We start from the raw sequence: 16,239 nt of genomic DNA, 5'->3' as shown, positions 1-16,239 counted from the left end.
AAATTCAGATAGATATAAAATGTCCTAATAGAAAAAAAGACCCTCTGTGGAAGGTGGTAAGATCAAAGTCTTGTTAATGTTCTTACTGTAAGACTGCTAAAATACCAGTAAATTGATGAATAAGTAACCTGTGATAAATCTTGAAAACATACCATCTTTTGCAATAACAAAAATAAGACATGTCTAGAGAACTGTGGTTCTTCAGCTATATAGTGTTGCTTTATCAGAATTGATAGTTTTAATCAATCGAACTTGTCCTCTTAAATCACCTTTTACATATTTTGAAAAGTCTCTCCCTTTTTACTCCTTGCTAGGGGTCTAAATCAAAGTCCTAAAATAAAAAAAAAACAACTTAAATTCTTTCCTTTTTTATGATTTTACCTAGGACAAAATTTGTTTGCATGCTTCAAGGATGAGTATCTTTGCATTGTTTACATGGAAGCAGTTTTATTTTGAGGAGCTGGAAAGTTTCATGGGGAAAGAAGTTTGTTGTCTTTTTGCTTATATTATTAGCAGATCTCAGAAACATAATGATGGGGACTCTTCAGCTCATTAGCCAGTTTGTCTCAATTTAAATTCATTACCGTTAGGTCCAGCATGAGGAGTCATTTACTAAATCTGCCCTGCTGCAGCTTAACCTTGTTACTTCTTACCTTGTCTGCAGTGGACATAGAGGACAGTTTATCACTTTTTGTGCTGGCCTTTGAAGACCGTTTTTGGTCTTTTAAGATGCTCTTGGTCTTCTGTCCCTTAGGCTAAATAAACCCTCTGCTTTTACAGATTGTGTTTTTCAAATGTCTCATCATCCTTGTTGCTCTCTTCTCGCCTGGGTGCAGTTGAGTTGCATGATCCTCAAGGTGTACTGCTCAAAACTGGACATAAGAACTCTGCCAGTAGTGACATACAAATCGTGAATTAATGCTGTCACTTTATAATTCAAGTATAAAAGTAACAATAAGCAGTTGCTTTTTGAAGCTTCAGGCAAAGAAAATTATTACTAATTTCAGCCTAAATTTTAAGTGACTTTAAATTAGGGAGGAGCAACTACTTTCACAGGTAGTTGGCTCTTCTGGCTTATACGTGTTTGGTTAAAAGCGAGGCACCTGTTTCAGCTCTGCAGCATATCAAAATACTGATGTGTAAGTTGGGGGGGACTCATTTTCACAATAATTCTGCTTGCAGGAAGTTAATGTTCACATGATTGGTTGGTTTGTTTGTTTCCAGCTGCAAGATTTGAATTCCCAGAAGCAACAGACGTACACCATTTTGGATCTAATGAAAACCCGAAATATCCTAACGATCACAATTATGTCAGTGATTCTTTGGTAAGCAAGTGTGGTTCGGGAGTATGTAAGCACAAAAGCAGCAAAACAATTAAAAACTGTTCTTTGAACACTAAGGTATTCTGAAGAGATACAGACAAAACCAGCTCAAAACCCGTGACCTGCCAGCTGAAGCAACAAAATTCTGGTTATGGGGGTTCTTAATTTCAGTAATGGTCTAGAAACACATCTGGATTGTTATTTCTTTCTGAAACAGTCAGGCATACCCTGAAGTGAGCAAGAATCAGATCAGCTAGCAATGATGCATGGGAATCCTGCCTGATACTGGGCCTTGGGGAATCCTCATCTGACTGTAACAAAGTCTTCTAAGAGGAATGAGTCATGCCCTGTCTCCTAGTCGGAGGAATACTGCCCAGGGGTCTGAACACAGTGTGCTTGACTTATGGGGTGACTCTTCTCTTTTGTATTGACTCTGAAAGGGATAAAGCTGCCTTTGAAGTTGTAATCTGAGATTTCCCTAGACTTTCCTGCTAGCTACTGTCTACCTGCCATCTTCAGCTTGGTTTTGCAGTAGCTGAAGCTAGCTGTACTTTATGCTCAATTTGATTAAATGGTTGTCATTTTCCTTTACTGGAAATCTCAATGAGGCTGTAATGGGTCAGAAGGGGGAAAATGGAGAGAGTAACTTATAGTCTGCCAGAGGCTGCAGAAGTGAGGTTTAGTTAGTGCATGTACCTACAGTGTCCTAACCAAGAAGGTCCTTCAGGTGCTTTGAAGCTAACCAAATCTGTTTGCTGCTTTTTGAACAATATTCCTGTGCTTTAGTGAGGCAAAGCCTTGGAGCTGAGTCCACTGAGCTGCCAGTGCATACAAGCTGGGGTGGCTTTTTGGGTCAAGGGATGACTTGGCTAATAGTTGAGCCTTCCCCGTCACCAAGCACAGTGCTACAAATACACTGAGAAAGGAACTTGAGCAGAAAACAGCTCAAAAAAGAAGAGTAATGTTGGTTCTTTGCAAAATTTCAGTACAGTTTCCATATACTGCTGTCTTGCCTCCAAGTCCAATTCCTGACTCTCACCTTTAAATGGAAGCGAGCTAGAGAATTGAGACTGCCCTACCTCTAATATGCATGGAGTAGATCAGTAGCGAATTCCTAGGCACAGCCAATTTTGCGTGTGGTTGTAGAAATCAAATGCAAAACCTGGACGTATTGCACGGTACTGTGGAAGACACTGCATTACTACTTTTGAGAAGAAAGCTTTAGCTGGCAGCGCACACACAGCAGCGGGGGGTTACCCTCGGCTGTGTGACTTCATACTTCCTCAGGTGCACTAGGTAACTTATTTTAAGCAATTGGACGGTGAAGACTCTTCCCATGTGAAGTGAGGAGCAGGAAGAGCCAATCTTTTGTCAGTGATCCACTTTGTCCTGTGCAGTGATTTTGCTCCAGGTTCTGTTATAACATAGATGCTGAAGGAAATGAAGTGCTGAGTGCTCAGTGCCTCACTGTTGCACCTGGACACATCCTGATCCAATGCCCCTTATTTCCTTGTTTACCACGTGTTACTTGTTGGTGAAGCATAACCTTCTCTTCCCAGCATCTCCCAAGACACGACAGGATTTGTCTCTGAGGCCAGTTGTGTGTTTCCCTTGATCGTGTGGAAGCCAGCTCTCGTCTGGCAGCGACACAATTAAGATGGCAGCATTCCCAGCCACCAAGCTCTGTCCTGCTGCACTGACCAACCTAGGCACCGAGCCAGGCAGATGTGACTTGGATGCTGCCCAGACAGCTTGGGGCATGGCAGAGAAAATCCCGGATTGTTCGGGTCTGCCAGGATGCCGTACTCCTCCTCTCTGACTTTATACACAAAGCATGGAGGGTAATGACTCAGAAACAATGTTCTCTACCCAGAACTCCCTGGTAAACATAATGAAAAGCTACTGTAGGCTTCAGCAGTGCTAAAATTCAGTAGTCCAAACTTTCAGGCTAAGGCTGTAACTGCTAGTGGTAGGAACTGCTGTATCACTGCATTGTGGATGATCATCACTTACCTCCCAGGGGTGACCTGAAATATGGAGGCATACATGAGAAGTAGTCCGCCTCTCTCCATCAGCACAACTAGCAGAGACAAATGAGTTGTCTAAAAGTGACAGAGACTTGGAGCTTTCTTGCAAGGTCTGAACAAGAGTGGGATGGACAGTTGCAAAGTTATGCAATGGCATCAGAAAAGTGGGATGAACTCTATAGCTGCAGGACCATCCAGCACCTATGACCGTGGGCTCGTAGGCCTGTGCTTCAGCAAGGCTAGAAACAGCTCTGGTGTTACCTAATTGAGTTAATGCTGAATAGGGTATTATTAATTTTTTTTTTAATTTTTTTTTTTAAATTCAAGAGCAACTTGAAAGGTAAAAAGCATCAGCACTGTTAATTGTTATCTTGCTGTTTCTGAAGTCAGCACTTTAGCCACTTCAGAGGTGAACAAATCTGGCAGATGCTGAATTTACCTTACATAGTGATTTCTGTGCTTAACAGAGATGTAGAAGAGGTTCGTTGCAACCTCAGGAAGAAGAGAAATTTGTCTGATCCTGTTATTCTGCTTCTTTCAGGATGATAATCTCTGTTGGTTATTTTGGACTTTCTCTTGACACGCCTAACTTGCATGGAGACGTCTATGTGAACTGCTTCCTCTCGGCAGTGATTGAAGTTCCAGCCTACGTTATTTCCTGGCTGCTGCTTCGAAATCTCCCTCGACGGTATTCAATGGCTGCTGCGTTATTCTTGGGAGGCTGTGTTCTTCTCTTCATTCAGCTGGTGCCTTCACGTATGGAATCGTTAGTTGATCTCAAATATGTATGATAGGTGAAGTGCAGTACTAGGCACTGGGCAGATGTGGAGGAAAAGTGTCGTGAGGGGACTAAATATTAGTCTATTATTTTCTATTAATTTCCTATTTTTGCCCCTTTTCCTTGGTTCTCAGTGCTGCTGCACAAGGAGCTCACACAGCATGTCAATTCAGATGCATTTTTTAAAGGTGGATCATTGGCTTTGTGATCTTTTGGGATTAGCACTGTAGTATAGTTTTGCCTTTAATGTACATCCCTGACAAGGTGCCCTTGTAAGGGCCAAGTGAAAAACGAGGACTAGACCAACCAGAATTTGGTAAGTGGAGCTTACTAAGAGGCTGCAGAACTTACTTCCCAAACAGCTGTCAATGACTGTCTCTTTATGGCTTGTTTAAACAGTTATATTCAAGGGAGTCATTGCGGAAGCATTTTTGATAAGCAAAGATGCTTGTACTGAGTTAGTGCTGACAGTTAAAATAATGTTTGGCAACTGGAAAAGAGGACAAAATAACACTTACTGGGTATCAAACCATATGTATCTTTAGGCCAGTTAGATTAATAGGGTTATGCACTCGTTACTGAATATGATGGGGGGGGGGGGGGTGGTGTTGCTTAGCACTTGTTTACAAATCAAAAAATAAACAAAAGAGAATGTGCAAGAACTGCCTTGCATATTTTATACAGATAATAAATGTTGCAATTTTTTTTTCCTCCTGTCCTTTGAGTCAATTGGACACTGATACAATCTGTTCTGATTTTCACAACTGTCCCAGTTAAAGTCAATCCAGGTTCCTACAATTAAATTATTGACTTTTAGCTAGGAAAGTTAATGAGAAACCAGAGCAGGAAACCAAAAATAACTTGTTTCAAATGTTTAACTTTGTTTGCTTCATTAAAAAGGGATATATGGCATTGTTTGCAATAGCAGAGACCTGACTGCTGAAATCTGAGAGGTCCTCTTCAGTTCTTGTTCTGTTCTCCTTGTTTTTTGCTTGACAGGAAGCCCCATGCTCAAGCAGAAATGAAAATGTTGAGTCCTAGTAATTAAAAAAAAAAAAAAAAAAGTTGCCCATGCTTGTAGACATGCACAGGTCAAAAAGACACCAGATACTGGAATTAATTAGGCAGGAGTTACACAAACACAATGGAATTAAGAGATACCATGAATTGTCAGAGCTTTATTGAAGTCTTTACTGTGTTTTAATTTCAGATATTCGTGCACTATCTATTCTACTGGTGATGTTAGGGAAATTCGGGATCACATCTGCCTTTTCAATGGTTTATGTTTACACGGCTGAGCTCTACCCAACAGTAGTGAGAAATATGGGCGTTGGAGCAAGTTCCATGGCCTCTAGACTGGGCAGTATCCTCTCACCTTACTTCGTTTACCTTGGTAAGTTAACTAGTCTGTGTGTGTGTGCGGGGAGATGCTGGTGGTTGGACAGCAATGCTTTTTACCCAGATCAGTGTCCTGCCTCTGTGGGTCGTTGGGCTTTTCTGCTGGTCTCTGTTTCCACGTCCAGGTGTCCTGTGAAACTGCAGGTAAAAATGGGGTCTCGACATCTCTGAGGAGTGGTCATAGCGTAGAGAAATTGTGTTTTGTGCCCAGTGGAAGAGGTGCTCTGAAGCCTCACAATCTTCCAGTCTCAATAGGGACAGCTCTTATAGCTATTGTTTCGCAGACTCTTGAGTTCCTAAAACCACGTTTATAACAACATACGCTTTCAATGCCAGGCAGTGAGTGGTTTGTTTTTTACTGCAAGCATAATCTTGCACAGATAAAGCCCTGTACCTGGGTACAAACGTTATCAGAGACTTAGAGCTGATGCTAGCTTTTTTATTTTATTTTTTTTTAAATTCTGCTAGGTGCCTATGATCGATTCCTGCCTTACATCCTGATGGGGAGTCTGACTGTGCTGTCAGGAATTCTGACTTTATTTCTGCCAGAAAGCTATGGTATGCCTCTTCCGGACACAATTGAGCAAATGCTGTTGGTGAAAGGGTAAGTGTCACCTTCTGGTCTTAACACATCTGTTCTCTATTCTGAGAAGAGGAGTGGACTCGCCTAGGTATTGCCAGAGGGAGGGGCTGGTTTCAATAGTGTAGTTAGTGCTCTGTGTAAGATAGAAGAGCTTGGCTCAAATCCTGGTCCTTCTTCCCAAGTGTGTATGTTCTTATGTACATCTCTCTGCTCCAAATTTATCATTTCACTCTGAGGACTGAATAAAAGTACATATGAGGAATGCATTTGTAAAAGTGTATTGCTTTATAAAGGTATAGGGACACTTTTGTGGGTTATAATCTATCTTTCTAGGTTCTGAAAGTCATATAAGTACTGGTGAAGGGCTGAACTCTTCCAGTTTAGTTCAGCTGACCTAAAAAGGCATTGAGAGCGTTAGGCCTTTTGCCACAGCTCTGACTGAAGTTGGCATGTAAGTGTACACCTGGTGTAAGAAAGGGACCTGTCCAACTGAAGTCAACATGATATTAAAATTAGGAGGCTGTAATGTCAAGTAGGGCTCAGGATAGCAAAGATTTTTTTTCTCTGTTCTCTCATCTATTTTTTTTAAGTTACTTTCTTTTTTCTTTCTTTTCTTTTCCTTTTTTTTTCCCCCCAGATTAGAATACAGGCCTGCGTCTAGTAGCACAAGGGCTTCCAAGGAGGAAGAAGAAAATCCAGAGATTTGTAAAAGCACAGCTTTTTGATGGAACTCCTCTGTACTTCCTGGTGGACTGAAACTTAAATGGACTTTTCTTCTAAAATTCATTCTAGAAAGGGCTAGTGGCAGCACTTTGTTTCCTCTAATTTTAACCTTATTTATTAATTTAAACACTGTGTTCCGTACATTCTCTTTTTATATGAACATAAATACTGTATAGCCTTCAATGAGATTTTTCAGCCACAGTTGTAATGCAGTACTACCATGGAACGGTATCTGATCAATCATTTGTAACTTTAAGTGTATGGTTCAGCTGAAAGATACTTGAAAATGAGTTCAGGGGCTGGCAGGGGTACCTGGATTCCTCAGTGAACCTTCTCCAGAGCTAATGCACATCAAGAAGTAAAAATTGCCAGAAAAAGCTGCTAATTGGTTTTGATTCCTTGACTTCTGTCTCTGGACAGGAAACTTATTTATTATAGTGAAGGCTACAAAAACATGCCTCTCTGATCTTACTCAGATGACTTTGCACATGCTGAATTTGATACCAAATTCAGAAAGATGCAAAGAAAGATTTTGAGAATTAATTCTAACTTGATACGTTTAAACTCAATGTAGATTGAAAGGGTTGTCTTGCACAAAGTATTTGTAGCACTGAAATATTGCTCACAAAGTTCACTTGACTCCAATGCTGCGTGTACCTGTATGGTAAAACTGTTTACATCTGACCCTGGATGTGGCCTGCTTCCAGGCCATATTTATTTTAAATGATGCAAACGGTTTCATCTGTGTGTGGAGGGAGCGGTATTAGTTTGGGGTTCTTCCCTTTTGATGTGTGGTGCAAGTTTTATGTCTAAATTGTTTTAATGTCTTTTGTGCAATTTGGAGGACAGAAACAATTCTCCTGTCTTTGTTCTGTGCTCTTCATGCACATGCACATAATTAATGTATTTTAGAGACAAATTTTTTTGTTAATCTATGCCACTGCATTGACCTCATGGTGGAATGTACTGAGAGCAAAATTCAGAAGGTATTTCTGACCACTGGTTCTCAATTTCTCAAGTGCCAACTGTACGATTGCTGTGAAGACTGTTATTTCACTTAACTTATGTAATCAGTGAATTGTTTTCAAATTGTTTGAAGAAAAAAAAAACCCACAAAAAAAATCTTGTTGACAATCTGCCAAGAAATTGTTCCTTGGGACATGGAAGCACCCTTGGCATTACCTGTGTTTCTTTAAATATATACAGTATATCCATACACCCAGTCTCGTCTGTGCTATTCTGATTATACCTTGACAGATATGAGTGGTGAAAGATTTCTCTGTTGCGGCACTTGTTTGTGTTTTGTTCTGTCTTGTAGAGACTTAATAAGCAGAACCTAAACCTTTGTAGCCAAAGCTGTCAGGGGCCTTACTCTCTGCTGCGGCAGCTGGTTGTGGAAGTTTTGCATTTTCCTACTGTATTTAAATACATAGGTGGCATCAGCTGATTCTAGGCTTTTGTTAACCAATACCCCATATTCTGACCTTGGTAACTGGCTCCCGTAGTCGAACTGATGGGTGCCCTCCAGACTGCTTGTCCTAGAAAACGAAAAAGTAGAAAACACTGTACAGACTATAGTGGTTTGGTTTGTTCAAACTCTTCCTACCAGTGTCTTGAGCTTTAGGGTTTGCTCCGCTTTCCCTGCATTTTCTCACCTACTTGTTTAGTATTTTAATTTCTGCATGGAGCAGGAAGTTAGCTAATGTTACCAGGTCAGAGAATGATAACGAGAAACATAGTTTTGTCGTACCATCAGTTCTTCCGAGGGGAGAAATCTGAACGTTTGGGCAGGTTTTGTGTCAATCCTGTTAGGTTGACAGGCCCTCGCTAGGCAGGTTTAAAACACAGTGTGTGATTTGAAGCTAGTGCGAAAATTGAGAATCTGGATTTTTCAAGCCTTGCTGCACATCATGTAATAGCCTTGACATGAGCAAATATGTGTCAGCAGAGTGCATGTAACAGCCAGTCTCCCTTGCCCAAAAGACATGATACAATTTGTCAGGCTTACCACCTTTTTTTAAGTATTCACTGCAAACATAAGAGTATGTTCTAAAACTTGGTATAGATATTTTTCTTTGTCAACCTTGTTTCTAGGAACTGGAACATGTAGAAGCAGCTTCTTTTCTGTGTGTTGCAGAAGAATTATCTGATAACCGCAGGAATCTGAGGCAAAACTCATTCGGCTGCAACTTCCTTGTAATGAATTTGCCAATGTAAACAACTGTGTCCCATAAGCCTCTTCCTGTGAAATGTTTCAGAAAATATCCTGAAATGTAAGATACGTGCTTGCCTGATACATGAACTAGTATGGAAATTCCTGTCCTGAAGTGCAGAGTTCATTTAATGTCTGATTTAGCTGTAATTTCTTAGCCATTGTTTTATCCACGTATGTGCCTTGACAGTGAGACTTTTGTTCTTCAATATTTAGATATTCCGATGTTTACTAAAGTTTTTTGTGGGGCTTTTTGTTGTTGTTGTTCTTTAGGGTTTTTTTTAATCCAGACAAATTGGGGAATTTCCTGGTTATGACTACTACTACAAAATGCAATGGCAGTCTCTGTGTCAGAAAAATACTTTTTTTTCCCTTGCTTATATTTTTAAAAACAGAAAGGATGAGTCAGAAATGTGGAATACATTTAATATAGCATACTGGGTTAATTTGTGTTTACTTTTTTATCCTACTCTTTTCAAGTTTGTCTCTAACACAGGGAGCTTGTTCTAGTGGGCAGGCAGAATCCAGCTAATAGGCATTTCCAAAAGAAATTGAGGGAATATTTTAATATAGGTAGCTGATCTGATCTCTGCAAATAAAATGAGGATGAAAAGACCTGATCCAGTTGTTGGCAAATCTTAAGAGTGGCATCAGTGCTGGCAACAGTAAGACTTTTAGCACTAAGTGTGGCTACGGATATACCTGCAGAATAAAGCACTGCTGCTCACTCTGCCTTGGCTTTGAAAGGTGTCTGCCAAGTGCCACGTTTTCAGACATGGCCGATCCTAGATAATGTATGGTTTCATTAATAGACGTGTTGGCACATCACTCTGCGTTATGCTGATGCAAAGCAGGATTGGGACTGACTTTCTGAGACTCTGCTGTGAACAGACCACTTTATAACTTGCATTTTTGAGACATGTCTCACTCACCTCTGCGGAGCTGTTGCGTGAGTGTCATGAAATGAGTCAAGGTCCACGTCGGAGACGCTTCTCTCGGCCTCGTGGTGGAGAGGTGAAGTCACGCACAGATTGTCCCTTCTGGAAAGAGTTGATGGTTTTTAGTACCAGTATTGGGATGCACCTAAACACCGGTCTTCCCTTGTGTGCTGGCTCATGGGGAAGGACCTGTTCTGCTGCTCTCTGGGAAAGCCAGTGCTTTTGCTCCTGTTATCCTCCAAGTAGTAGCGAGTGACACTTTGTAAGGGTGAAGGGACAGAGTTTGCCTTTGAAAGAGCAGTTGTAGTAAACCTCTGAGCTCCTTTTACTGCAGGGGAAGATAATATAAACTTTGACATTCAGGCTAACCTTAACCTGGGAAATACTGAATGGTTTTGTTGCCCATAACCTGTATTACAGCAGCAATACAGGTTATACAAAATGATCTGGTCAGGCAAAATTCTCTGTTGCTAGAGAACAATGCACACTACAGTATCTTCAGCAAGGAAAACAGCCTATGGCCATGGGCTGGGAACTAGGATCCCTTCCTTTCCAGCTCTTAGACTGACTTTTTTCATCATCTTGGGCATGTTGCATAATCCTGTGACTTCAGTTTCTTTGCTTTTAAGTGGAAATACCATTAACTCAAAAGGTACCCTAATTTCTTGGGATGTTCATGCTCCACAGTCTGTATTTGTTAGATGCTCTGTTTGACTCTCCTGATGGTTAATATAATGCTCGCATGAGCATTATCTAGTATTTCCTTGTTCAGAAGCAGGCAACTTCAGATGACTTCTGACACTATTTTTGTTAGGAGGTGTGAACACCTCCTGTCCTGTTCCAAGTTACAGTGTGGCAGAAGAAAGCAGAGGGAGGTGGTGCATTGCCGGGGGAATTGCACTGCAATAAGTCAAGACAAGGACTGGGTTTTGAATGCTTAATCACATTATTTTAATTGCACAGCCCCTTCGTAGTTCTACAAGAAACTGCCTGCAGCGTGCCACCTGTGAGGGTGGGCATTATTGAACATGTTCACCATGCACCTAACTACATTGTAAAAATATGGTTCTTTTCAGAGGACTTTCATTTTGAGCTATGATGATGTTAATACTGTATTGCTGATCTCATGGAATTCAAGATTTATGTGAGTTATACCCATCTCTGCTTTACAGCCAGTTCTGTTTTATAGTCTCTTTTTATAGGGCTTTTCTTTTTAACACTCTCCAAGGACCTACGCACGTGACCACAGCAAGCGCACAAGGAAACTGATGGGACTGTCTCTGCGAATAAATACCTATTTCAGTATTTGTAGAATAGAAGCTTAACCCTGGCATTTGTAAACGGTTTTCTTAAAGCATAGAATTGGCTCAGGCACCATAATGCCTGCCTTACAAATGCCTTTGGGGGCACTTTAAACTAGTAATGGCCACAGCCTTGTATACAGAAAGATACAGAAATGTCTTCTAAGAATGTAAATATTCCTACCTGTAACTAAATTGATTCTTATCCTAGTTTTTTTATAGAAAAATGCTGTTCTTTGTAAAATTCAGAATAAAATCGTATCTGGAATTATCTTTAAAATGAAGTATTCTCATAATTTTTTTATATCTTTATGTTTTAAGGTGTTTTGTATAACAGCTACTTTTTTTTGGTGATCTTGTAGGCTTTACCTTGATTAATCTTGTATTATATATAATGACTTTTTTCCCCATATTTTTTTTTTATATTTTTTCTAAGCAAAGAGGTGGTCTTCATAACTTGACTGCTGTCTGTGGCTGCTGTCCATGGGAGAGGTGAATGGGAGGTGGGCGCTGGAGCAGCAGCGTGGGCACTTGCCTCCTCTCCTCCCTGCGGAGAGGCTGCAGAGAACAATCTGTTGAAAGGTCGTCTTGTGGGTCCTGTTCTCATGGAGCGTTTTCCAAATGTCAGCAGCACAGAGAACCAGTAATTCAACATTTATTTAGAAGTGGCACGTTATTGAAAAATTGCAAGGAGTTTCTCTAAGGTGCTACTTAAATGTTTCTGGCAAAACTGTATGGGAATCTTCACGTGGCCTGAGACAACAAGCAGTGCAAACGTCATTGCTAGCTTCAGTCTCCGGGGTTTTGTGGGGTTCCCCCAGATGTGCTACATTAAGCTGTATGCTTGTAGATAAGCAGAAGTACCACGGGCAAGCTGAGTGTGATATACTAAGAGGTTTAAGAAACAATTTAGGGACTCTGCCTGTTACTGCCTGGTTTTTCTTACTCAGTAATTAGCATTTAGCCCATCTCGTACATGGTACATGCAGGTCTGGTTTATCTGTAAAAATCTTCACCCATCTGGTGAAGAAATAGCTCCTCTGGGTTTGGACCAACCTCCACAAACTATCTTTAAAACCTGGATCACTTCTATTCTTCTAGTATATTTTCTTACTTCCTTTTAAATAAATGCAGTGAAACAGTAAGGAAGTATGAAGATGAGGTAATGGGGCAGCAGGAATTTACTTAAGATGTTTACAGAACTAAATACTTGGCTGACTGTCTACAAATAAACCCCTGCTGGCCCTAGCCTGAATTGCTAAATTTAATCCTTCAGGGAAGGGTGGAGACAAGACCAGCAGAAAGGGAGAAGAACCCCTTCCCCAGCAGAAGGTCGGTTGGAGAACCGCTTCCCAGTTTGCTTTCAAGAAACCCACCCTTGTCTGAAAGGACCACCAGCCAGGCATTCCTCTCTTGGACGGGCGCACGGTGCAGCAGGGTTTGCCCTGGGCAGCACAGGGGATGCGATTCCCCCTGTGGCAGGCAATGTGTGAAAGCTTGGTTGTGGGTTATTTTTTGGTTTTGCTCTTTTTTTCTTTAAAATCAATGAAGCGGTGCAGAAACCTTGAGATGTGAAGAGAAATGGATACCTTTAAGACAAAGCTCCTACACTGTAGAAGAGATGTGACTTTTATTTCAGAGGGGTCACAAGCATCTTTGTGTGATGAGATTTGTGTTCAGGGCTGTCTGCCTCTCCTGTAGGGAAAAAGCGCTGACCTGAGCAGCTGTGATAGCAGAAGGAATAGTATGTTTTGCTCTCATACATTTGGAGAAGTCCAGGACTGTGACTTGGGTAAAGCAGGACTCCAGGATTTTTGAGGATTGAATACATCATGAAATACACTTTCCTCTCTCTGCATCCATCAATCTAAATGAGTCTCCCCAAGTTCCCTATTTTCCCCTTCAATTCTGTCAAGGATAAAAGTTACAACAGTCTCGTAGAGGTGCAGAGATCTGAGCTGTGCACAAGGTGTCACCCGGGGGATCTCTCGGCAGCCAGGAACAGATCTCAAGTCAGGGTCTGAAATTTTACAAAGGGCGAGTGCCAGGACTAAACCCAGCCCTCAGGCGTCCGCCTCCCAGCATTGCAGAGGCAATTAGCAGCCTAAGTAACTGGGTGACTGGTTCCCATGACCCACTTTTCAAATATGATTTAGGTAACTGAAGTTTTGCAGTAAGGCTCCCCAGTAGCTAGAAGTCGGGTAACAAGTCACCTTTGAATCAGTGCCTCGGATTCCCAGATCACTTAAGCACTTCTTGGAAACCTGTGTAGTCCATGGGACGCTGTACTGGGAGTAGGGGCTCTGGGGCTTGTTCATTGGGAAGTTCCTCTCATTTCCCATGGCTCAATTTTTCCATCGGCAAAATACAAGGATCGTGATTCTGCCAATTTATAAAATATTTGAGGAGAGCAAGGTATTGCTTCTTCACCAAACACTAACCACCTTCTTTTATTTAACCCAGTTGTGACAGATTTTAGAAATATATCCTAGAATCTATCTGAAACACTGTTAACGTGAGGTTTTGTTGTTGTCCTGGTTTTGGCTGGGATAGAGTTAATTTTCTTTCTAGTAGCTGGTATAGTGTTATGTTTTGAGTTCAGTATGAGAAGAATGTTGATAACACGCTGATGTTTTCTGTTGTTGCTAAGCAGTGCTTATACCAAGTTAAGGATTTTTAGCTTCTCCCACCCAGGCAGCAAGAAAGCTGGAGGGGCACAAGGAGTTGGGAGGGCGCACAGCCAGGACAGCTGACCCAAACTGGCCAAAGGGGTATTCCAGACCATGGGAACGTCGTGTCCAGTATATAAACTGGGGGAGATGGCCAGAGGGATGGATAGCTGCTCAGGAGCTGACTGGGCATCGGTTGGCGAGTGGTGAGCAATTGCATTGTACATCACTTGTTTTGTATATTCTAATCCTTTTATTATTATTATTGTAATTTTATTACTGTTATTGTTATCATTAGTTTCTTCCTTTCTGTTCTATTAAACTGTTCTTCTCTCAGCCCACGAGTTTTACATTTTTTCCCTGATTCTCTTCCCCCATCAGACAGGGTGGTGGGGAAGTGAGTGAGCAGCTGCATGGTCCTTAGTTGCTGGCTGGGGTTAAACCACGACAGTTATTTAACAGCCAGTCTGGTATCTCTTGGACTGTTTGTATACTGGATCCTTTTGTATAAGGGGTTACTGTGTACATCCAAATAGCAACGGTCCTGCAGGCCCTGGGGTGAGCATCAGCCAAGACAGCCCAGCCGGAGAGCTGCCAGCAGCGCTTGTGCAATCAGGACTTGCTGCCCGGGATCCAAGGCTGAGCCTTCCCCTTAGTATTCCCCTCCCTTGCAAAAAAAACCAAAAACAAACAAAAACAAACCAACAAAACAAAACAAACTCTTTGAAGAATGTAAAATCCTTGGTGCCTCTAGCAGCCTGTGCACTGGAGCGTTGGAGTCATTCCTACGTGTGGGGCCTGTGAGCAGCATTCTGCAACTCCCTGTGCAGAAACAAGCGCTTCTGAGAAGAGAAAAAAACAAAACCAGAGACTGCACTTCGAGCCAGCGCGGTTTGGGGGGATGGATGTCCATAGCTGTAGGGAGACAGTTTGTCTGCCTCGCACCATACATCTTTCACCCCTAATGCTAGCAGCCCTTATCTCCATCGCTTGCCTCTTTGCCCGCCTCCTGAAAAACGGCAGGTATAGCTGCTGCTAGCTCCTACGTTAGCTTTACCTTGAGGCAAGGTAAATAGTAAGAGCAATAAGCAGGAAATACCCAAGATCACCAGGTAACCGATTAAATCCCTGAAGAAAATGGCTTTAAAGCGTGCGGTTGTTAGGTGAGCATTCCGCATTGCAGCAGCTTGTCTCCTGGAGCATGCAGCTGTGCAGGAGGACTGAAGCGGAACAGCTGACGAGGAGGTGTGTGGTTCCTGCTAATTGCTCGTGAAAGCCCCAGCTTTTCTGCCCTCGGCCGTGGCCCTGTCGGTGTGGGGAAGCTCTTTCTCTGTTGGCTCCCTGCTGGAAGCGAGGCTTCTCCAGGCATCTTAATTGTGACCATCTGGAGGGTTCTTTGACCCTGGGGTGAACCAAGTTAATTTCCTTTTGATTTATTCATTAATTGTCCTCAGCCATCTGAAATCTTATGGCTTGATAGCTTTTTCCAAGCTCCCAGAGTTCACGTAGCTCCTGCTTACAATCGCAGAGAGGGGTTGGGCAGAAGGAACCCTCCTCTGTTCCAAGACTGCCGCTTTCCCTTGAAGGCACCCGCTCCGTCCCAAGCACCTCTACTTCCAATCCCACATCCTAAATCCCCCGGTGGGGACCAGCTCTGTCGCATCCACAGGGATTCTGGTCTCTTTGGTGACGAGCGAGGGTACCTCTTCGCTCGTGGGAAACATCGCGTTTAGGCGGCTGGGGAAGAAATAATCTCACTTTATAGCGTGGGGGGGAGGAGTAGCTTTGACCACCCACCTCAGGTACCCCTGCCTCCAGCTCAGCACCCCCCGGGGGCTCTGTCCGTGCCCCCCCCGGGGCTCCCCCAGCCCAGCCCTGCCGCTCAGAGCCGGGTGGGCTGCGGGGGTAGAAGGGGGGTTCTGACCGAACCGTCCCCGTTCCCCCCCCTCCCTTCCCTCCAGCCCCTTCCCCGGAGGGCGGCCGGCAGCCGGGGCCGCCCCCTTCTCCGCAGGGAAAGGGAAAGCGAAAGCGCAGCGCGGTGTCACTGCGGAGCGGGGCTGGGGGCGGTGGGAGCTCGGCCGGCACCGGGCAGCATCCCCCCCCCATCCCGGAGCATCCCCCCCATCCCGGAGCATCCCCTCCCGGAGCATCCCCCCCATCCCGGAGCATCCCCCGCCTGCCCCGCGGGAGGTAAGCGGTGCCTTTCGCCGGTCCCCGAGCATCCCCCCGTGGGTTTAGGGAAAGGGGGAGCCGGGAAATGGGGGTGGGAGGGGGATGAGGATGCTGCG

At 43.2% G+C, this 16,239-nt stretch overlaps 1 protein-coding gene across 3 annotated transcripts in view; it reads left to right on the top strand.

Moving 5' to 3' along the window:
- The window catches only part of LOC142044473 (organic cation/carnitine transporter 2-like), a 31,017-nt gene extending 19,228 nt beyond the window's left edge, over nucleotides 1-11,789 (top strand). The window contains exons 6-10 of one of the 3 annotated variants that reach the window (XM_075056986.1): nucleotides 1,225-1,325; nucleotides 3,891-4,105; nucleotides 5,338-5,520; nucleotides 5,994-6,129; nucleotides 11,719-11,789. In XM_075056986.1, coding sequence (XP_074913087.1) covers nucleotides 1,225-1,325; nucleotides 3,891-4,105; nucleotides 5,338-5,520; nucleotides 5,994-6,129; nucleotides 11,719-11,743 — 660 coding nt within the window. In that variant the 3' untranslated portion in view covers nucleotides 11,744-11,789. Of the gene's footprint in view, nucleotides 1-1,224; nucleotides 1,326-3,890; nucleotides 4,106-5,337; nucleotides 5,521-5,993; nucleotides 6,130-6,745; nucleotides 8,048-11,718 lie in introns of those variants that run through there. The other 2 variants (XM_075056987.1, XM_075056985.1) reach the window with 2 other exon arrangements.
- The last annotated feature ends 4,450 nt before the right edge of the window (nucleotides 11,790-16,239 follow it).

This window comes from Buteo buteo, chromosome 24, assembly GCF_964188355.1.
Source record: "Buteo buteo chromosome 24, bButBut1.hap1.1, whole genome shotgun sequence".
NCBI classification, from domain to species: Eukaryota; Metazoa; Chordata; class Aves; order Accipitriformes; family Accipitridae; genus Buteo; species Buteo buteo.
The sequence above is the reverse complement of the archived record's forward strand: the minus strand, read 5'-3'. Positions and strand labels throughout refer to the sequence as shown.